At 45.1% G+C, this 23,285-nt stretch overlaps 2 protein-coding genes across 8 annotated transcripts in view; both read right to left on the reverse strand.

The window, feature by feature from the left end:
* Positions 1-8: 8 nt before the first annotated feature.
* Positions 9-12,249, reverse strand: rpp14 (ribonuclease P/MRP 14 subunit). Of its 2 annotated transcripts, none has more exons than XM_029653740.2 (6): positions 12,171-12,249; positions 11,654-11,772; positions 11,226-11,310; positions 3,194-3,270; positions 201-279; positions 9-97 (listed from the first exon to the last, which is right to left on the reverse strand). In XM_029653740.2, the coding sequence occupies exons 2-6, from the start codon at positions 11,743-11,745 to the stop codon at positions 41-43; spliced, it is 390 nt and encodes a 129-aa protein (XP_029509600.1). In that variant the 5' UTR covers positions 11,746-11,772; positions 12,171-12,249; the 3' UTR covers positions 9-40. The 2 variants fall into 2 exon arrangements, with proteins under 2 accessions (XP_029509600.1, XP_029509599.1); XM_029653739.2 differs by having other exon boundaries at positions 12,093-12,232.
* A 5,530-nt stretch (positions 12,250-17,779) lies between these two features.
* abhd6a (abhydrolase domain containing 6, acylglycerol lipase a) overlaps positions 17,780-23,285 on the reverse strand; it is a 50,511-nt gene continuing 45,005 nt past the window's right edge. For 2 of the 6 annotated variants that reach the window (XM_065004624.1, XM_065004621.1), the window contains exons 6-9: positions 22,683-22,852; positions 22,178-22,232; positions 21,747-21,847; positions 17,780-20,087 (exon numbers count right to left, since the gene is read on the reverse strand). In XM_065004624.1, the coding sequence (XP_064860696.1) occupies positions 19,905-20,087; positions 21,747-21,847; positions 22,178-22,232; positions 22,683-22,852 (509 nt within the window). In that variant the 3' untranslated portion in view covers positions 17,780-19,904. The remainder of the gene's footprint in view (positions 20,088-21,746; positions 21,848-22,177; positions 22,233-22,682; positions 22,853-23,285) is intronic. The other 4 variants (XR_010459891.1, XR_010459890.1, XR_010459888.1 and 1 more) reach the window with 4 other exon arrangements.

Below are 23,285 nucleotides of genomic sequence, written 5' to 3' on the forward strand. Positions count from 1 at the left end.
TTATGGGTCACTGTGTTGATTCAAGAACCAACAGCTTTGCTCAGTCCAGCTCCAGCTCACGACTATTCCCAGACAGAGTTAACAGGATAGGTGATACCTAGGAGGAGGGAGGGAGGGAGGGGGGGGTAGTTTTGATACAGATGTTTACATTACGCAGCAGGGTTTGGTCAATTCGAATGAATAGGCAGTCAGTAGTTTACCTGAGTAACTCTGAAAGAGCACAGTTCATTCCGATAGAATCCCAACAGTGTCAGGGCACTCCACAACTTCACCAGACCACTGAAAGAAATAAAACAGACCCAGTCACATCCTCTAAAGAAGGAATCTCCAACCCTGTTCCTGGAGAGCTACCCTCCTATAGGTTAACTCCAACCCTGTTCCTGGAGAGCTACCCTCCTATAGGTTAACTCCAACCCTGTTCCTGGAGAGCTACCCTCCTATAGGTTAACTCCAACCCTGTTCCTGGAGAGCTACCCTCCTATACCCTCCTATAGGTTAACTCCAACCCTGTTCCTGGAGAGCTACCCTCCTATAGGTTAACTCCAACCCTGTTCCTGGAGAGCTACCCTCCTATAGGTTAACTCCAACCCTGTTCCTGGAGAGCTACCCTCCTATAGGTTAACTCCAACCCTGTTCCTGGAGAGCTACCCTCCTATAGGTTAACTCCAACCCTGTTCCTGAAGAGCTACCCTCCTATAGGTTAACTCCAACCCTGTTCCTGAAGAGCTACCCTCCTATAGGTTAACTCCAACCCTGTTCCTGAAGAGCCCTGTTCCTGAAGAGTTCCTGAAGAGCTACCCTCCTATAGGTTAACTCCAACCCTGTTCCTGGAGAGCTACCCTCCTATAGGTTAACTCCAACCCTGTTCCTGAAGAGCTACCCTCCTATAGGTTAACTCCAACCCTGTTCCTGGAGAGCTACCCTCCTATAGGTTAACTCCAACCCTGTTCCTGAAGAGCTACCCTCCTATAGGTTAACTCCAACCCTGTTCCTGGAGAGCTACCCTCCTATAGGTTAACTCCAACCCTGTTCCTGAAGAGCTACCCTCCTATAGGTTAACTCCAACCCTGTTCCTGAAGAGCTACCCTCCTATAGGTTAACTCCAACCCTGTTCCTGAAGAGCTACCCTCCTATAGGTTAACTCCAACCCTGTTCCTGAAGAGCTACCCTCCTATAGGTTAACTCCAACCCTGTTCCTGAAGAGCTACCCTCCTATAGGTTAACTCCAACCCTGTTCCTGGAGAGCTACCCTCCTATAGGTTAACTCCAACCCTGTTCCTGGAGAGCTACCCTCCTATAGGTTAACTCCAACCCTGTTCCTGAAGAGCTACCCTCCTATAGGTTAACTCCACCCTTTTTTGTATTTTCCCCTGTTCCTGAAGAGCTACCCTCCTACTGCAGGTTAACTCCAACCCTGTTCCTGGAGAGCTACCCTCCTATAGGTTAACTCCAACCCTGTTCCTGAAGAGCTACCCTCCTATAGGTTAACTCCAACCCTGTTCCTGGAGAGCTACCCTCCTATAGGTTAACTCCAACCCTGTTCCTGAAGAGCTACCCTCCTATAGGTTAACTCCAACCCTGTTCCTGGAGAGCTACCCTCCTATAGGTTAACTCCAACCCTGTTCCTGAAGAGCTACCCTCCTAATAGGTTAACTCCAACCCTGTTCCTGGAGAGCTACCCTCCTATAGGTTAACTAACCCAACCCCTGTTCCTGAAGAGCTACCCTCCTATAGGTTAACTCCAACCCTGTTCCTGGAGAGCTACCCTCCTATAGGTTAACTCCAACCCTGTTCCTGAAGAGCTACCCTCCTATAGGTTAACTCCAACCCTGTTCCTGGAAGCTACCCTCAACTAGGTTAACTCCAACCCTGTTCCTGGAGAGCTACCCTCCTAGAGGTTAACTCCAACCCTGTTCCTGGAGAGCTACCCTCCAATAGGTTAACCCCAACCCTGTTCCTGGAGAGCTACCCTCCCCAGGCTAATTAACTCCAACCCTGTTCCTGAAGAGCTACCCTCCTATAGGTTAACTCCACCCCCTGTTCCTGAAGAGCTACCCTAATCTACTAGGTTAACTCCAACCCTGTTCCTGAAGAGCTACCCTCCTATAGGTTAACTCCAACCCTGTTCCTGAAGAGCTACCCTCCTAATCAGGTTAACTCCAACCCTGTTCCTGAAGAGCTACCCTCCAGGTTAACTCCAACCCTGTTCCTGAAAGCTACCCTCCTATAGGTTAACTCCAACCCTGTTCCTGAAGAGCTACCCTCCTATAGGTTAACTCCAACCCTGTTCCTGGAGAGCTACCCTCCTATAGGTTAACTCCAACCCTGTTCCTGAAGAGCTACCCTCCTATCAAGGTTAACTCAACCCTGTTCCTGGAGAGCTACCCTCCTATAGGTTAACTCCAACCCTGTTCCTGGAGAGCTACCCTCCTATAGGTTAACTCCAACCCTGTTCCTGAAGAGCTACCCTCCTATAGGTTAACTCCAACCCTGTTCCTGAAGAGCTACCCTCCTATAGGTTAACTCCAACCCTGTTCCTGGAGAGCTACCCTCCTATAGGTTAACTCCAACCCTGTTCCTGGAGAGCTACCCTCCTATAGGTTAACTCCAACCCTGTTCCTGGAGAGCTACCCTCCTATAGGTTAACTCCAACCCTGTTCCTGGAGAGCTACCCTCCTATAGGTTAACTCCAACCCTGTTCCTGGAGAGCTACCCTCCTATAGGTTAACTTCAACCCTGTTCCTGAAGAGCTACCCTCCTATAGGTTAACTCCAACCCTGTTCCTGAAGAGCTACCCTCCTATAGGTTAACTCCAACCCTGTTCCTGAAGAGCTACCCTCCTATAGGTTAACTCCAACCCTGTTCCTGAAGAGCTACCCTCCTATAGGTTAACTCCAACCCTGTTCCTGAAGAGCTACCCTCCTATAGGTTATTTTTTATTTATTTTTTGTATTTTCTCCCTGAATTTTGATCTCGCCTCATCACTGCAGCTACGTAACGGGTTCGGGAGGCGAAGGTGGAGTCATGCGTCCACCTTAACACCCGCCTGCTTAACCCGGAAGCCTGCTTAACCCGGAAGCCAGGAGCACCAACATGTCAGAGGAAACACTGTTAAACTGACTACCGGGGTCAGCCTGCAGAATTTTGCCCAAGACTTGCATGCGGGGGTAAATGTTTACGGCCAGTTAGTTACCTGTTGTACACACGGAGCACACCTGTTAGTGTGCTCTCATCAAACTTCAACAGATCAAAAGGGAAGGCACCTCCAACCTAAAACAGAGGACAGAAGTTGAACAAAAAAATGTTAATCGATGTTTTCAGTTCAGACTATACTAAGGGAATTCCAAAGTGAGCTTGAATAGAAATAACCCCACCCCCAGGCTAATCAACTAGAAATAACCCCACCCCCAGGCTAATCAACTAGAAATAACCCCACCCCCAGGCTAATCAACTAGAAATAACCCCACCCCCAGGCTAATCAACTAGAAATAACCCCACCCCCAGGCTAATCAACTAGAAATAACCCCACCCCAGGCTAATCAACTAGAAATAACCCCACCCCCAGGCCAATCAACTAGAAATAACCCCACCCCAGGCCAATCAACTAGAAATAACCCCACCCCCAGGCTAATCAACTAGAAATAACCCCACCCCCAGGCTAATCAACTAGAAATAACCCCACCCCCAGGCTAATCAACTAGAAATAACCCCACCCCCAGTCTAATCAACTAGAAATAACCCCACCCCAGTCTAATCAACTAGAAATAACCCCACCCCCAGTCTAATCAACTAGAAATAACCCCACCCCAGTCTAATCAACTAGAAATAACCCCACCCCAGGCTAATCAACTAGAAATAACCCCACCCCAGGCTAATCAACTAGAAATAACCCCACCCCAGGCTAATCAACTAGAAATAACCCCACCCCCAGGCTAATCAACTAGAAATAACCCCACCCCCAGGCTAATCAACTAGAAATAACCCCACCCCCAGCCTAAATGCGAACAAGGATTAAGTGCCCAGTGTGAGAGACTGGAATGGGACATTAACAACTTTTAAATCCATGGAAACGGAAGATGGCAACAAATACAAAGTGCTGCAAATAGCAATGTAATATGAAGAACAACCACAATTCCCTTGACATGAGGAATACATGAGTAATGAGAGGCACTCACTGTACATTACATCGATCAACGTTCAAGTAACAGACACATATCAACATCAACTGTTCATAGGAGACTGGGTGAATCAGGCCTTCATGGTCAAATTGCGGCAAAGAAACCACTACTAAAGGACATCAATAAGAAGAGACTTGCTTGGGCCAAGAAACACGAGCAATGGACATGGAGATTTTTGGTTCCAACCGCCGTATCTTTGTGAGACGCGGGGTGGGTGAACGGATCCCTGTCTTAGGTCAGTTAGGATCGCCACTTTATTTTAAGAATGTGAAATGCCAGAATAATAGTAGAGAGAATAATTTATTTCAGATTTTATTTCTTGCATCGCATTCCCAGTGGGTCAGAAGTTTACATACACTCAATTAGTATTTGGTAGCATTGCTGTTAAATTGTTCAACTTAGATCAAACGTTTAGGGTAGCTTTCCACAAGCTTCCCACAACAAGTTGGGTGAATTTTGGCCCATTCCTCCTGACAGAGCTGGTGTAACTGAGTCAGGTTTGTAGGCCTCCTTGCTCGCACACGCTTTTTCAGTTCTGCCTGCAAATTTTCTATAGGATTGAGGTCAGGGCTTTGTGATGGCCACTCCAATACCTTGACTTTGTTGTCCTTAAGCCATTTTGGCACAACATTGGAAGTATGCTTGGGGTCATTGTCCATTTGGAAGACCCATTTGCGACCAAGCTTTAACTTCCTGACTGATGTCTTGAGATGTTGCTTCAATATATCCATATAATTTTCCTACCTCATGATGCCATCTATTTTGTGAAGTGCACCAGTCCCTCCTGGAGCAGTGGCTTCTTCCTTGCTGAGCGGCCTTTCAGGTTAATGTCGATATAGAACTAGTTTTTCTGTGGATACAGATACTTTTGTACCCGTTTCTTCCAGCATCTTCACAAGGTCCTTTGCTGCTGTTCTGGGATTGATTTGCACTTTTCGCACCAAAGTACGTTCATCTCTCGGAGACAGAACGCGTCTCTTTCCTGAGCGGTATGACGGCTGCGTGATCCCATGGTGTTTATACTTGCGTACTATTGTTTGTACAGATGAACGTGGTACCTTCAGGTTTTTGGAAATTGCTCCCAAGGATGAACCAGACTTGTGGAGGTCTACAATTATTTTTCTGAGGTCTTGGCTGATTTCTTTAGATTTTCACATGATGTCAAGCAAATAGGCACTGGGTTTGAAGGTAGGCTTTGAAATACATCCACAGGTCCACCTCCAATTGACTCAAATTATGTCAATTAGCCCGTCAGAAGCTTCTAAAGCCATGACATAATTTCCTGGAATTTCCCAAGCTGTTTAAAGGCACAGTCAACTTAGTGTAAACTTCTGACCCACTAGAATTGTTATACAGTGAATTATAAGTTAAATAATATGTCTGTAAACAATTGTTGGAAAAATTACTTGTGTCATGTGTAACAGTATAGCTTCCATCCCTCTCCTCGCCCCTACCTGGGCTCGAACCAGGGATCCTCTGCACACATCAACAACAGTCAACCACGATGCATCGTTACCCATCGCGCTACAAAAGCCACGGCCCATGCAGAGTAAGGGGAACAACTACTTCAAGGTCTCAGAGCGAGTGACGTCACTCGATTGAAACGCTATTAGTGCGCACCACCGCTAACTAGCAAGCCATTTCACACCGGTTACACATGCACAAAGTAGATGTCCTAACCGACTTGTCAAAACTATAGTTTGTTAACAAGAAATTTGTGGAGTGGTTGAAAAACAAAGTTAATGACTCCGACGTAAGTGTATGTAAACTTCCGACTTCAACAACATTCAGTACACTACTACTATTTTATTCCCCTGCCGTCTTTATGCTCCGGTTGTAATTTTATTTTTTATTTTATGGGGGGAAATGTTTGATTGCTCAAGAGGTAAAAGGGGAAGTCGGATGTTTGTAATAAATGTGACTAGTTGTGGAAAATACTGGCGATGAAGAAAAAAAAGGTAAGGAAGAAGGTTCATATTATGTCAAACAGGTTAGATTACAACAATGTGTCTGACCACTCAATGTAAACACTAAATACCAGAGTCTGCAGTAAGTTGTTTTTAGGGGGGGGGGCTAAACACAGTCACAGCCGTTGCCGACATGGAACGGTGTATTCAAAGGGTCCCTTTGTTATTCTAAAACAAACACTTGATTGCGTTTCAAATCCCGAATGACTCGTATGCTGTGTGTTATGACATGAACGAATGGTTGACTGATACAGTAGCCCATATAAGATTTGAAAATATAGGCCTAAGGGTAGCCTAGTGGTTAGAGCGTTGGACTAGTCACCGGAAGGTTGCAAGTTCAAACCCCCGAGCTGACAAGGTACAAAATCTGTCGTTCTGCCCCTGAACAAGGCAGTTAACCCACTGTTCCTAGGCCGTCATTGAAAATAAGAATTTGTTCTTAACTGACTTGCCTAGTTAAATAAAAGGTAAAAAAAAATAATAAAATTACAGTAGTAAGATGGAAACAGGATGTGCTCTTTGGCCTACAGTTCAATGGTGGTTATACAAGGCTGCTATACTAAAGCCTACTAAATGATAAGAACATTATGTTCTAAGTTCAATGTGGTTATACAAGGCTGCTAACTAAAGCCTAAAAATATAATGAAAATTACAGTTCAAGTTATACAAGGCTGCTATACTAAAGCCTACTAAATGATAATGAACATTATGGCCTACAGTTCAATGGTGGTTATACAAGGCTGCTATACTAAAGCCTACTAAATGATAATGAACATTATGGCCTACAGTTCAATGGTGGTTATACAAGGCTGCTATACTAAAGCCTACTAAATGATAATGAACATTATGGCCTACAGTTCAATGGTGGTTATACAAGGCTGCTATACTAAAGCCTACTAAATGATAATGAACACGAGATCAAGAAAAAGTTTAGGAATGTGATTTTTTTTTTTTTTTGGGGGACAATTTGGAACAGCGTAAACAGTAAATAAATTAAATAAATAAAAATTATAAGTAATACCAGGCGCTGTTCTAACAGGGAGAAGAAAAAAAACATGTAAATACAGTAAAAGATTTTTTAAAAACAGACCATTTGTTCCATTGTTTATCAGACGTTGTTTTTGCTTGAGGCTCATGGAATTAGTAGGATATTAAACAAACAGGATCAGTCTTATTTCTGTAGCTAGATAGAGATTAATCATTTATAAAGTCAGGCACATTTATAAAGTCAGGCAACAGCGATCCCTATCCAACACAGGAGAACGTGCATTTATTGATCAAATAAATATATACACTGCTCAAAATAAATAAAGGGAACACTAAAATAACACATCCTAGATCTGAATGAATGAAATATTCTTATTAAATACTTTTTTCTTTACATAGTTGAATGTGCTGACAACAAAAATCACACAAAATTATCAATGGAAATCAAATTTATCAACCCCATGGAGGTCTGGATTTGGAGACACACTCAAAATTAAAGTGGAAAACCACACTACAGGCTGATCCAACTTTGATGTAATGCATCAATGCCTTCTTCTTGCTGGAACTGCTGACACACTCCAGCCACATGAGGTCTAGCATTGTCTTGCATTAGGAGGAACCCAGGGCCAACCGCACCAGCATTTGGTCTCACAAGGGGTCTGAGGATCTCATATCGGTACCTAATGGCAGTCAGGCTACCTCTGGCGAGCACATGGAGGGCTGTGCGGCCCCCCAAACAAATGCCACATGCTGGAGGATGTTGCAGGCAGCAGAACGTTCTCCACGGCGTCTCCAGACTGTCACGTCTGTCACATGTGCTCAGTGTGAGCCTGCTTTCATCTGTGAAGAGCACATGGCGCCAGTGGCGAATTTGCGAATCTTGGTGTTCTCTGGCAAATGCCAAACGTCCTGCACGGTGTTGGGCTGTAAGCTCAACCCCCACCTGTGGATGTCGGGCCCTCATACCACCCTCATGGAGTCTGTTTCTGACCGTTTGAGCAGACACATGCACATTTGTGGCCTGCTGGAGGTCATTTTGCAGGGCTCTGGCAGTGCTCCTCCTGCTCCTCCTTGCACAAAGGCGGAGGAGGTAGCAGTCCTGCTGCTGGGTTGTTGCCCTCATACGGCCTCCTCCACATCTCCTGATGTACTGGCCTGTCTCCTGGTAGCGCCTCCATGCTCTGGACACTACACTGACAGACGCAGCAAACCTTCTTACCACAGCTCGCATTGATCTCCCATCCTGGATGAGCTGCACTACCTGAGCCACTTGTGTGGGTTGTAGACTCTGTCTCATGCTACCACTAGAGTGAAAAGCACCGCCAGCATTCAAAAGTGACCAAAACATCAGCCAGGAAGCATAGGAACTGAGAAGTGGTCTGTGGTCCCCACCTGTAGACACACTTTTTTTGTGTTGCACCATTGTGCCTTTGGAAAGTATTCAGACCCCTTGACTTTTCCCACATTTTTTACGTTACGTTACTTAATTTCTAAAGTGAATTAAATAAAAAGGATCCTCAGTTACATCTACACACAATAACCCATAATGACAAAACAGGTTTCACATTTTTTGCAGATTTATTTAAAATAAAAAACAAAAATACCTTATTTACATAAGTATTCAGACCCTTTACTATGAGAGTCGAAATTGAGCTCAGGTGCATCCCGTTTCCACTGATCGTCCTGGGATGTGAGTCCACCTGTGGTAAATTCAATTGATTGGACATGATTTGGAAAGGCACACACACCTGTCTATATAATGTCCCACAGTTGACAGTGCATGTCAGAGCAAAAACCAAACCATAAGGTTAAAGGAACTGTCCGTAGAGCTCCGAGACAGGATTGCGTCGAGGCACAGATCTGGGGAAGGGTACCAAAAAATGTCTGCAGCATTGAAGGTCCCCAAGAACACAGTGGCCTCCATCATTCTCAAATGGATGATGTTTGGAACCACCAAGACTCTTCATAGAGCTGGCGTCCCGGCCAAACTGAGCAATAGGGGGAGAAGGTGACCAAGAACCTGATGGTCACTCTGACAAAGCTCCAGAGTTCCTCTGTGGGGATGGGAGAACCTTCCAGAAGGACAACCATCTCTGCAACACACCACCAATCAGGCCTTTATGGTAGAGTGGCAAGACGGAAGCCACTCCTCAGTAAAAGGCACATGACAACCCATTAAGTTTGCCAAAAGGCACCTAAAGGACTCAGGCCATGAGAAACAAAATTCTCTGGTATGATGAAACCAAGATTGAACTCTTTGGCCTGAATGCCAAGTGTCACGCCTGGGGGAAATCTGGTACCATCCCTACGGTGAAGCATGGTGGTGGCAGCATCATGCTGTGGGGATGTTCTTCAGCTGCAGGGACCGGGAGACTAGTCAGGATTGGGGCAAAGATGAACAGAGCAAATTACAGAGAAATCATTGTTGAAAACCTGCTCCAGAGCGCTCAGGACATCAGACTGGGGTGAGGGTTCACCTTCCAACAGGATAACGACCCTCACCAAACAACCAAGACAACACAGGAGTGGCTTCGGGACAAGTCTCTGAATGTCCTTGAGTTGCCCAACCAGAGCCCGGACTTGAACCCAATCAAACATCTCCTGAGAGACCTGAAAATAGCTGTGCAGCGACGCTCCCCTTCCAACCTGACAGAGCTTGAGAGGATCTGCAGAGAAGAATGGGAGAAACTCCCAAAATACAGGTGTGCCAAGCTTGTAGCGTCATACCCAAGAAGACTTGAGGCTGTAATCGCTACCAAATGTGCTTCAACAAACTCCTGAGTAGGCCTCCCGGGTGGCGCAGTGGTTAAGGGCGCTGTACTGCAGCGCCATCAGAGACTCTGGGTTCGCGCCCAGGCTCTGTCGTAACCGGCCGCGTCCAGGAGGTCCGTGGGGTGACGCACAATTGGCCTAGCGTCGTCCGGGTTAGGGAGGGCTTGGTCGGTAGGGATGTCCTTGTCTCATCGCACACCCGCGACTCCTGTGGCAGGCCGGGCGCAGTGCGCGCTAACCAAGGTTGCCAGGTGCACGGTGTTTCCTCCAGCACATTGGTGCGGCTGGCTTCCGGGTTGGATGCGCTGTGTTAAGAAGCAGTGCGGCTAGGTTGGGTTGTGTATCGGAGACTTTCAACCTTCGTCTCTCCCGAGCCCGTACGGGAGTTGTAGCGATGAGACAAGATAGTAGCTACTACAACAATTGGATACCACGAAATTGGGGAGAAAAAGGGGTAAAAAAAATAATAATTTAAAATAAAAAACTCCTGAGTAAAAGCTCTGAATACTTATGTAAATGTAATATTTCAGTTTGACATTGTTGATAAATTAGCAAAAAGGTCTAAAAAACCTGTTTTTGTTTTGTCATTATGGACTATTGTGTGAAGGGGGGAAATAAATGAATACGTTTTAGAATAAGGTTGTAACATAACAAAATGTGGAAAAAGTCAAGGGGTCTGAATTCTTTCCTAAGGCACTGTATGTAATAACCATATAGGCAACCATTTCAGTAGCAAGTCTTAGTGATGGACTGTGCCACCCCCACGGCCTCCACAATGGATCAGTCCACTCAGCCATGATTTTTATTTGAGCTATATGCTCAACCAACAGCCTATCGCCCAAACAATCCACCAGTCGACTAAATGGGGTCAGCCCTAAAAGAAATGTATACATTATTTTAGCTTGAAGTTGGATTGAACAGTGTAAACCAATCAGAATGGTGAAAGCCTCATTTATAAATGTATGCATTGTCACCCCAGGGTCACGAACTACACAAAGCATATTTAATACTTGTACATTTAAGTCACTTTAGCAGACGCTCTTATCCAGAGCGACTTACATGACCGATTAGGTTTAAGTCCCTTGCTCAAGAGGCATATCGGAAGATTTTTTTTTTGTCTCCGGGATTCGAACCAGCGACCTTTCTATTACTGGCCCAACGCCCTTAACTGCTTGGCTAGCTGCCCTAGTTATTCAAATACATACAAAAATACCATCAAGACTGATATGATAATTTTGCCCATAATTGCCCAGCTCTAATCCATACGGATTTGTTCTGTTTCATTTCAGTTCGGATCCAGCCCGGTCTAGCATCACTTTACCTCTCCATACAGGTCCCTGAGGCCAGAGACGATGAGCTGCTTCAGTTGGGCTGCACTGAGTCTGGTGCTTTCATTCTCCAACACTCTGAGGGAGGAAAGGGTTCAAAAGTGGTCATGAATTAACAAGTGTTTACTATGATGCATTCAAATCAAATCTTTGTGAATCCGTGCATCCTTACTGCAGGGTTCGAAATGCACACACAGCACAGAGTAGTTTGAAAGTGAGTTGTGAATACCAATGCCAATGTCACCTCACAGTTGTTTGTCTAGTGTGTACTCTAGTCGGGGAAAGGAGTTATTCCTGACCACGTGACCAGATCAGATAAAAACTATAGGGCCTCGGGAAAAGAGGCAGGAAGTCAATTGAAAAATAAACATTTAGCATCAAATGGGGAAAAAAACTTTGATCAAGTGGTGGTGACACTTACAGGGAGATCCTCATATAGTGGTAAACGGATGTGTTTTTGTACACAAGTCGCTCATAAGTCGCAGGTTCGTCCTGTATGTCTGCGCGCCGCATTCTATTTGGCTACAAGCGTCGGGTGTCCTTCAAAACAAAACAAAAAGTAGCAGTACCGTTAAAACTACTATGGTCTGACAATGTAACGTTAAGTCAGTATTTTAGCCTATAACATGTCAAAGGTGATATACAAGTTGGCGATTCAATGCATTGCAACGTGTAGGTATTAATGATTTAACGTTATGCACAGTTCGCTGTTGCAGAAACCTGGATCTGATGAGGCTAACGTTAGCTAGCAGCTCAGCTAACTAGCAAGCTACTGAGGTTTGAAATGGGCCTAGCTAAATATCTGAAATATTATATTGGTTCTTGATGACAGAATCGTTTACTGTACTTTATACACTCACCAACTGCGTCAACCTGTTGCTGCTGAATCCACTTGAACCTTTTTTATTTTTTATAAAAGTCTGTAATAATGAACTTGCCTGTTGATAAGTGCTTGACCCAACGTGCCTGACAAAACGTGCTTGTCCTGAAGCTACGCATGCGCAGAACATGTACATTTTGAAAACAGTGGTAGATCTTAAATTAACTCCTGCCTCTTAAACCCCATTGGATAAGAAGGTCAGAGGGGCGGGACTTCGGGCTTTCAATTCAAGGGGCTTTATTGACATGGAGAAAAATATGCTAACATTGCCAAAGCAAGTGAAGTAGATAATATACAAAAGTGAATTATACTTCCAAGCTTTCTCATCCAATGGATTTTCAAATCAAATGTATCTATATAGCCCTTCTTACATCAGCTGATATATCAAAGTGCTGTACAGAAACCCAGCCTAAAACCCCAAACAGCAAGCAATGCAGGTGTAGGAGCACGGTTTTGAGAAGGAGGCGAGGAGAGAGTGTATATAGGACACGAGGTGATCCAATTGAGTTTTTCCCAACGAGAACAGAAGCGCCGAGTACTCTTGCTAAAATCAAGTGTCGCCACCTAGCGAAACAATGAGGCAATAACACAAAACAAAGCTTCTTGGTCGCGTACACAGTTTAGCATATGTCATAGCGGGTGCAGCGAAATGCTTATGTTACTAGCTTCTATCAATGCAGTACAATGTCAAACAAATACACACATAATAAAAATGCAAATTAAAAAATGTCGGAACGAATTGTCGTTTTGGAATACTCCTTTCTGATTTTTATATAATATATTTTATATGTTATATATTATAGCGTGCATTATTTCCCTATAATGCACAGTGTATTTGCACGGTAGAATTTAATAGCAATAGTTAATTTGACATGTTTTTGAAAGCAAAAGTCAAACAGGGGATACCGGTACTGAGTCAATGTGCGGGGGTACAGGTTAGTCGAGGTAATTTGTACATATAGGTAGGGGTAAAGTGACTATGCATAGATAATAAACAGCGAGTAGCAGCAGTGTAAAAACAAAGGGTGGGGGTTCAATATACATTATTAATTGTTCAGCTTGGGGGTAGAAGCTGTTAAGGAGTCTTTTGGACCTAGACTTGGTGCTCCGGTACCGCTTGCCGTGCGGTAGCAGAGAGAACGGTCTATGACTTGGGTGGCTGGAGTCTTTGACAATTTTAAGGGCCTTCCTCTGACACTGCCTGGTGTAGAGGTCCTTGATGGCAGGGAGCTTGTGTAACAGTATAACTTTAGACCGTCCCCTCGCCCATACCCGGGCGCGAATCAGGGACCCTCTGCACACATCAACAACAGTCACCCACGAAGCATCGTTACCCATCGCTCCACAAAAGCCACAGCCCTTGCAGAGCAAGGGGAACTACTACTTCAAGGTCTCAGAGTAAGTGACGTCACCGATTGAAACGCTATTTAGCGCGAACACCGCTAACCATTTCACATCCGTTACACTTGGCCCCAGTGATGTACTGGGCCAAACGCACTACCCTCTGTAGCACCGTACGATCGGAGGCAGAGCAGTTACCATACCAGGTGGTGATGCAACCGGTCAGGATTCTCTCGATGGTGCAGCTGTAGAACCTTATGAGGATCTGGGGACCCATGCCATATCTTTTCAGTATCCTGGGGGGGAAAAGGTGTTATCGTGCCCTCTTCATGTCTGTCTTGGTGTGTTTGGACCATGATAGTTCGTTGGTGATGTGGAACTTGGAACTTGAAGCTCTCGACCTGCTCCACTACAGCCCCGTCGATGAGAATGGGATGTGCTCAGTCCTCCTTTTCCTGTAGTCCACAATCATCTCCTTTGTCTTGCTCATATTGAGGGAAAGGTTGTTGTCCTGGCACCACACTGCCAGGTCTCTGACCTCCTCCCTATAGACTGTCTCATCGTTGAGGGAGAGGTTGTTGTCCTGGCACCACACTGCCAGGTCTCTGACCTCCTCCCTATAGGCTGTCTCATCGTTGTCGTTGATCAGGCCTACCACTGTGGTGTCATCAGCAAACTTAATGAGGGTGTTGGAGTCGTGCTTGGCCACGCAGCTGTGGGTGAACAGGGAGTACAGGAGGGGACTGAGCACGTCCCCCTGAGGGGCCCCAGTGGTGAGGATCAGCGTGGCAGATGTGTTGTTGCCTAACCTTACCACCTGGGGGTGGACCGTCAGGAAGTCCAGGATCCAGTTGCAGAGGGAGGTTTTTGGTCTCAGGGTCCTTAGCTTAGTGATGAGCTTTGTGAGCACTATGGAGTTGAACGCTGAGCTGTAGTCAATGAATAGCATTCTCACATAGGTGTTCCTTTTGTCCAGGTGGGAAAGGGCAGTGTGGAGTGTAATAGAGATTGTGTCATCTTTGGATCTGTTGGGGCGGTATGCAAATTGGAGTGGGCCTATAGTTTCTGGGATGATGGTGTTGATGTGACCCATGACCAGCCTTTCAAAACACTTCATGGCTACAGACGTGAGTGCTACGGGGCAGTAGTCATTTAGGCAGGTCACCTTCGTATTCTTGGGCACAGGGACTATGCTGGTCTGCTTACAACATGTGGGTATTACAGACTCAGTCAGGGAGAGGTTGAAAATGTCAGTGAAGTTCAGTGGCGATTTAAGCATGTAAATCTTGGTAGGGCAAAGACACTATACAACTCAAGACTAAACAATACAAAGAGACAAATACACTATACAACACAAGACTAAACAATACATTAATTGCACTATAACGGTGACAAACGGTGCCCACAAACTGTTAGGGCCTACATAAAGCTGTCCCAACAGGCAGAGCTTTCTTTTCAGCACCAAGAAGGGAATCCTTACCGCCGCTACACCTGGTTATCAGTGGAGCCTTATCTGGCAGCGAAACAGTTCATTCAGCTCCAATTAATACCTTTAAAAAAGCATTGCTGATTGATGGCTGACTTGTTTAAACAAATGGGGTTTCTAATGCCAGTTGAGATGTACGAGCTATTGCATAAGGGGACGACAAGCGGATAACAGGCAATCCGTGATTTTGATTAAAACATTAATGAGCGTAAGGATGGACGGAGTCAATATAACTATTTGTTTAGCACTTTTGAAATGTACAGCGACAGAATTCAGAACATGGGCTGTTTTTACAGTGTTCTCCCTGTACACCGGGTCAGAACTGTAGGATAAATAAAAGGTGCATATAAGCAGACAAGGAAAGCTCTTACAATATTCAATGATTACATTTCTCTAAAACAGGTTATAGGCTACACGTGCACCACCATGTCAGAACAGTAGGTGAAATTAAGAGGGATAAATAGACCAAATTATTAGGCTGAGGCACATGGGCTACTAACATTTTCTCTGTATACATCAATGATGTCGCTCTTGCTGCTGGTGATTCTCTGCTCCACCTCTACGCAGATGACACCATTCTGTATTCTTCTGGCCCATTTTGGACACTGTGTTAACTAACCTCCAGGCGAGCTTCGTCTGGACCATGATAGTTCGTACAACTCACATACACACATAGAACTCTCCTTCCGTGGCCTCCAACTGTTCTTAAATGTAAGTAAAACCAAATGCATGCTCTTCAACCGATTGCTGCCCGCATATGCCTGCCTGTCCAGCATCACTACTCTGGACAGTTCTAACTTAGAATGTGTGGACAACTACAAATACCTAGGTGTCTGGTTAAACTAAACTCTCCTTCCAGACTCACATTAAGCATCTCCAATCCAAAATTAAATCTAGAATTGACTTCCTATATTGCAACAAAGCACCCTTCACTCGTGCTGCCAAACATACCCTCGTAAAACTGACTATCCTACCGATCCTCGACTTCGGCGATGTCATTTACAAAATAGCCTCCAACACTCTACTCAGCAAATTGGATGCAGTCTATCATAGTGCCATCCATTTTGTCACCAAAGCCCCATATACTACCCACCACTGCGACCTGTACGCTCTCGTTGGCTGGCCCTCGCTTCATATTCGTCGCCAAACCCACTGGCTCCAGGTCATCTATAAGTCTTTGCTAGGTAAAGCCCTGCCTTATCTCAGCTCACTGGTCACCATAGCAGCACCCACCCGTAGGACACGCACATATATTTCACTGGTCACCATAGCAGCACCCACCCGTAGCACGCTCTCCAGCAGGTATATCTCACTGGTCACCCCCAAAGCCAATTCCCCCTTTGGCCGCCTTTCCTTCCAGTTCTCTGCTGCCAATGACTGGAAGGAACTGCAAAAATCACTGAAGCTGGAGACTCATATCTCAATCTCTCTAACTGTAAGCACCAAAAACAACTCGATGTTGTTGGTAATCAGGCCTATCAAATCAAATCAAATTTATTTATATAGCCCTTCGTACATCAGCTGATATCTCAAAGTGCTGTACAGAAACCCAGCCTAAAACCCCAAACAGCAAACAATGCAGGTGTAAAAGCACGGTGGCTAGGAAAAACTCCCTAGAAAGGCCAAAACCTAGGAAGAAACCTAGAGAGGAACCAGGCTATGTGGGGTGGCCAGTCCTCTTCTGGCTGTGCCGGGTAGAGATTATAACAGAACATGACCAAGATGTTCAAATGTTCATAAATGACCAGCATGGTCGAATAATAATAAGGCAGAACAGTTGAAACTGGAGCAGCAGCACAGTCAGGTGGACTGGGGACAGCAAGGAGTCATCATGTCAGGTAGTCCTGGGGCACGGTCCTAGGGCTCAGGTCCTCCGAGAGAGAGAAAGAAAGAGAGAATTAGAGAGAGCATATGTGGGGTGGCCAGTCCTCTTCTGGCTGTGCCGGGTGGAGATTATAACAGAACGTGGCCAAGATGTTCAAATGTTCATAAATGACCAGCATGGTTGAATAATAGTAAGGCAGAACAGTTGAAACTGGAGCAGCAGCATGGCCAGGTGGACTGGGGACAGCAAGGAGTCATCATGTCAGGTAGTCCTGGGACATGGTCCTAGGGCCCAGGCCAGTTGACCAGTTATCACTATTGTCTCATCAGCAAACTTGATGACTGAGTTGGAGACGTGCTTAGCCACACAGTCGTGGGTGAACAGGGAGTACAGGAAGGGGGGCTGAGCACACACCCCTGAGGGGCCCCAGTGTTGAGGATCAGCATGGCAGAAGTGTTGTTGCCTACCTTCACCACCTGGGGTCAGCCCATCAGGAAGTCTAGTACCCAGTTGCACAGGGCGGGGTTCAGGTGTTGAAGGCTTAACTGTTGTAGATGAACAGCATTCTTACATAGTTATTCCTCTTATCCGGGCAGTGTAATGGAGATTTCTTCGTTTGTGGATCTGTTGGGATGGTATGAAAGTTGTAGTGGGTCTAGGGTGTCGGGTAAGGTGGCTCCCAACGCACTTCACGATGAAAAGAATTGAGCACATTCAATCTCATCCAAACCCTGGCCTTCCTTAAACTGTTGCTTGAAACCTAAAACGAACCCCCCAAACCTTTCCTCAAAGCTTTTCCCCGAACCCTTGAATCAATATCGCTAAGCTTTTCTCACCCCATGTCAAGGCCCAGCCCCAAAAACAGCTGTAGCTCCACCCCATATCAAGGCTCAGTCCCAAAAACAGCTGTAGCTCCACCCCATAATCAAGGCTCAGTCCCAAAAACAGCTGTAGCTCCACCCCATATCAATGCCCAGCCCCAAAACAACAAAGTCCAATGTCATTAGTCCATGAATTTCATGTCAGCATGAGAAAAGAGTTTTATTTGGTGCTTTACGTGAACAAGCAAAAACATTGAGTAGATTGACAACTCATTAACATGTACAAGGATAACGAGTGTCACAAATTATTTTTTTGTCTCAGTGTAACTTAACGACATGGCATCAGCTAAAACTAAACAAAGCAAACTTGAAAATATGCAGGCGTTGGTTGTTGTGTCTCATTGCATCGATACTCTATCGTCATGCATCGATACCATCAGGTTATATCACATATAACAGGGTATAGCAGCGCTTGAAGAAAAAGTACTTGGTTAATAATAATATTACAAAATGTACGTCATTGTAGCTCAATTGTTTTTAATAACATTTATTTGATCATAAAACACAATGACAAATGTTCCTTCAATATGTTCCGAATGTACAAGGTGTAACATGTTGTCTGTGGATAATAGTAAGACCATGTACCAACCTTCAACAAGACAAATCAATCTAACAACAACTAGAAGTAGTTTGATTTGAGTTTGTGTCTTCCTTTACATCTTGTGTTTTCAGGCGGGATCAGTCTCAGACACTACCGACCACAGTCCCTTCAGCTGACTCAGAGGTAACACAAACTCAAATACAATATAAAATCATGTTTTGGCAAAATCATGTAAGTAAGTTTAGTAACACATTGGCAATTAAACAAAGAATATAACATTTGAAATTAAGGTCCTTAAATCACTAAATAAATACAATGTCACAATATTGTATCCCAGTCTTCCCAACCAAATTCAAGCATGAAACCGCAGCCAGCTGGTTGATGGGCTCATTCCCTGAGGACTAGATTAGAAAAATATTACATCATTTACAGATTATTAGATTTTTTACAGATAAACGCTCACTGTAGGCTGGTTTCCTGGACACAGATTAAACCTAAAACCTAGTACCTTACTGAAACCCTGACTGAAACCTGAAACCCTGACTGAAACCTAGTCACTGACTGAAACCCCGACTGACAACTGAAACCCTGACTGAAACCTAGTCCCTGACTGAAACCTAGTCGCTGACTGAAACCTAGTCCCTGACTGAAACCTAGTCCCTGACTGAAACCTGAAACACTGACTGAAACCTAGTCCCTGACTGAAACCTGAAACACTGACTGAAACCTAGTCCCTGACTGAAACCCTGACTGAAACCTTGTCCTTGACTGAAACCTGGTCCCTGACTGAAACCTAGTCCCTGACTGAAACCTGAAACCTTGACTGAAACCTAGTCCCTGACTGAAACCTAGTCCCTGACTGAAACCTAGTCCCTGACTGAAACCTAGTCCCTGACTGAAACCTGAAACCCTGACTGAAACCTAGTCCCTGACTGAAACCTGAAACCCTGACTGAAACCTGAAACCCTGACTGAAACCTAGTCCCTGACTGAAACCTAGTCCCTGACTGAAACCTGAAACCCTAAATGAAATCTATTCCCGAATTAAACCTGAAACCCTGACTGAAACCTAGTCACTGACTGAAACCCCGACTGACAACTGAAACCCTGACTGAAACCTAGTCCCTGACTGAAACCTAGTCGCTGACTGAAACCTAGTCCCTGACTGAAACCTAGTCCCTGACTGAAACCTGAAACACTGACTGAAACCTAGTCCCTGACTGAAACCTGAAACCTAGTCCCTGACTGAAACCCTGACTGAAACCTTGTCCTTGACTGAAACCTGGTCCCTGACTGAAACCTAGTCCCTGACTGAAACCTGAAACCTTGACTGAAACCTAGTCCCTGACTGAAACCTAGTCCCTGACTGAAACCTAGTCCCTGACTGAAACCTGAAACCCTGACCGAAACCTAGTCCCTGACTGAAACCTAGTCCCTGACTGAAACCTGAAACCCTGACTGAAACCTAGTCCCTGACTGAAACCTAGTCCCTGACTGAAACCTGAAACCCTAAATGAAATCTATTCCCGAATTAAACCTGAAACCCTGACTGAAACCTAGTCACTGACTGGAACCTAGTCCTTGACAAACCTCATCCCTGACTGGAACTCATGTTCAATGGAGATCAAACCCCCATTGAAAGTGCTTCTTTGTCTAGGACTAGGTTTAACTTTGCCCGGGAAACGGGCACTATAAAGTCTAAGCTCCAGGTAGGCAGTCTCAGGAGAGTTTCTTGTTGGAGCCAGAGCCAGTGTTGTGTTGGTTATTGATAAAGTCCATGATGAGCTGAGCTGTCTTGCGAGGGCGCTCCATCACCACAGAGTGACCACAGTTGTCCAGCAGGTCCACCTGACAGCCAGAGACAGCCTCCTTCAGCATAGATGATCCAGAAACATCCACCACCTGATAGAGGAAGAGAGGAGAGGAGGGAGGGAGTCCAATTAAGAGGAACACTCTTTCTATCTAGAACCTAAACGTGTTCTTTGGCTGTCCCTATAGGAGAACACTTTGAATAACCCTTTTTGGGTTCCATGTAGAACTTTAAAAGTTAGCCTAGTGGTTAGAGTGTAGGGACGGCAGGTAGCCTAGTGGTTAGAGTGTAGGGACGGCAGGTAGCCTAGTGGTTAGAGTGTAGGGACGGCAGGTAGCCTAGTGGTTAGAGTGTAGGGACGGCAGGTAGCCTAGTGGTTAGAGTGTAGGGACGGCAGGTAGCCTAGTGGTTAGAGTGTAGGGACGGCAGGTAGCCTAGTGGTTAGAGTGTAGGGACGGCAGGTAGCCTAGTGGTTAGAGTGTAGGGACGGCAGGTAGCCTAGTGGTTAGAGTGTAGGGACGGCAGGTAGCCTAGTGGTTAGAGTGTAGGGACGGCAGGGTAGCCTAGTGGTTAGAGTGTAGGGACGGCAGGTAGCCTAGTGGTTAGAGTGTAGGGACGGCAGGTAGCCTAGTGGTTAGAGTGTAGGGACGGCAGGTAGCCTAGTGGTTAGAGTGTAGGGACGGCAGGTAGCCTAGTGGTTAGAGTGTAGGGACGGCAGGTAGCCTAGTGGTTAGAGTGTAGGGACGGCAGGTAGCCTAGTGGTTTGAGTGTAGGGACGGCAGGTAACCTAGTGGTTAGAGTGTAGGGACGGCAGGTAGCCTAGTGGTTAGAGTGTAGGGACGGCAGGTAGCCTAGTGGTTAGAGTGTAGGGACGGCAGGTAACCTAGTGGTTAGAGTGTAGGGACGGCAGGTAACCTAGTGGTTAGAGTGTAGGGACGGCAGGTAGCCTAGTGGTTAGAGTGTAGGGACGGCAGGTAGCCTAGTGGTTAGAGTGTAGAGGCGGCAGGGTAGCCTAGTGGTTAGAGTGTAGGGACGGCAGGTAGCCTAGTGGTTAGAGTGTAGGGACGGCAGGTAGCCTAGTGGTTAGAGTGTAGGGACGGCAGGTAGCCTAGTGGTTAGAGTGTAGGGACGGCAGGTAGCCTAGTGGTTAGAGTGTAGGGACGGCAGGTAGCCTAGTGGTTAGAGTGTAGGGACGGCAGGTAGCCTAGTGGTTAGAGTGTTGGGCCAGTAACCGAAAGGTTGCTGGATCGAAACCCCGAGCTGACAAGGTAAAAATCTGACGTTCTGCCCCTGAACAAGGCAGTTAACCCACTGTTCCTAGACTGTCATTGTAAATAAGAATTTGTTCTTAACTGACTTGTCTAGTTAAATAAAGGTTAAATACATATATTTTTTAAAGGCTTGGAACCAAAAATGGTTCTCCTATGGGGACAGCCGAATAGCCCTTTTTCTATTCTGTTTTAATCATTACGATTATAAAGACAAAACAGTAAATAACCTAAAAATAGTCACATACATTATATTCAAAACCAAATCCCTTTTTTCTAAGAGTGTACAAGTAGTGTACAAGTAGTGTACAAGTAGTGTACAAGTAAGTAGTGTACAAGTAGTGTACAAGTAGTGTACAAGTAGTGTATGCACATCCAGTTACTTGCAACTTGCATTACTTGAAATAAAATAAAGATACTCTGTTGATTGCTCCCACAGTTTTATTGTGCAAGGTTACGACCCAACGCTCCTGGGATGCTTACCTGGTCATGCTTCCCCCAGATGACCTGTGTTGGGGCTGTGATCAGATGCATGTTCTCATGTAAGGAGTGTCTGGACTTCTCTCCTACGATCTCCATGAACACTGAGGAAAGATAGAATAATACCTACTCACTGAGGAAAGATAGAATACCTATTCACTAAGGAAAGATAGAAGAATACCTATTCCCTAAGGAAAGATAGGGAATAGGTATTCTTCTATCTTTCCTTAGGGAATAGGTATTCTTCTAAGGAAATATATAATACCTATTCACTAAGGAAAGATAAGTGAATAGTTATTCCTCTACACATGCATATACAATATGCACCACAAAACCCCAAAAACATTCCACCAGGTGTGATTGACAAGTCTGACAGAATCATTAAATTATTCAATGAATGTTTTTGAAGGAGACATTCAAACCAAGTCCCTCACACTCTCTGTAGAAGTCGTTGTTTGGAACTCGAACATCCACCAATCCCTGAAGAATCTGGCAAAAGAATAATGAAGGTTATTGTAAGGAACCAGGCAGTAGATTGTCTTTCAAAAAAAAAAAAATGCCAACAAGTAGAAGAGAAGCTTTTGAGTAGTTCTAGTAGTTCTAGTAGTTCTAGTAGTAGTTCTAGTAGTTCTAGTAGTAGTTCTAGTAGTTCTAGTAGTAGTTCTAGTAGTTCTAGTAGTAGTTCTAGTAGTTCTAGTAGTTCTAGTAGTTCCAGCCGCCAACAACAAAACTAAGACCTGGATTCAATCCGATCAGCAGTAGATCTGCGTGATCGTGCGCATGACATTCATTTTTCGATTGAGCCGAACGTTTGCACCGTTTACCACGAACGCGGAAACAAATGCTTTTGGAAAAGTCCAATTGCCCGACAAAGACAAAGTGCGATCGGATTGAATCACGGCCTATAAGTAATCCCAACTGAAATGTATCAATGACTACCTGTTGAGGGATCTTGAAGCGTACGAAAGAGCAGAGTTTGAGCATATCGTCCATCTCCTCTGGGGTAGAGGGGATCAGAGGGATGCCCTGGGGATCCAGGCTCCCACTCAGTTCCTGGTCCTTCTGCAACTCCCTCAGACGATCCACAAACGGACTCTCGGTAGGAAGACCTGAAAAAAAAGACCACAAATAAACTGAACAAAAATATAAAACGCAACATCAAATCAAATTGTATTTGTCTCATGAGCCTGAATACAACAGGTGTAATAGACCTTACAGTGAAATGCTTATATACAGGCCCTTAAAAAACTATGCAGTATCAGGAAAAATAAAGTGTTAAAGTAATTACTAAAATAAACTGAAGTAAAAAAGAAAACAGAAAAAGAACAAGTAATTAAAGAGCACCAGTAAAATAACAATAGTGAGGCTATACTCAGGGAGTCCGGTGCAGAGTCAATGTGCAGGAGCACCGGTTAGTTGATGTAATATGTGCATGTAGGTAGAGTTAAAGTGACTATGCATAGATAATAACAGAGAGTAGCAGCAGCATGGGAGGGTGCAAATAGTCTGGGTAGCCATTTTATAAGCTGTTCAAGAGTCTTA

This window comes from Oncorhynchus nerka, linkage group LG2 (genome assembly GCF_034236695.1).
Source record: "Oncorhynchus nerka isolate Pitt River linkage group LG2, Oner_Uvic_2.0, whole genome shotgun sequence".
In the NCBI taxonomy this organism is placed as follows: Eukaryota; Metazoa; Chordata; class Actinopteri; order Salmoniformes; family Salmonidae; genus Oncorhynchus; species Oncorhynchus nerka.

Coding starts and splice junctions, on each gene's coding strand:
- rpp14 (XM_029653740.2), bottom strand. CDS start 11,745: ATGCGGCGCGCAGACATACAGGACGAACCTGCGACTTATGAGCGACTT. Junction 280..3,193: donor GTGCTCCGTGTGTACAACAG/GTAACTAACTGG, acceptor TATTTCTTTCAG/TGGTCTGGTGAAGTTGTGGA. Junction 98..200: donor GCTCTTTCAGAGTTACTCAG/GTAAACTACTGA, acceptor CCCTCCTCCTAG/GTATCACCTATCCTGTTAAC.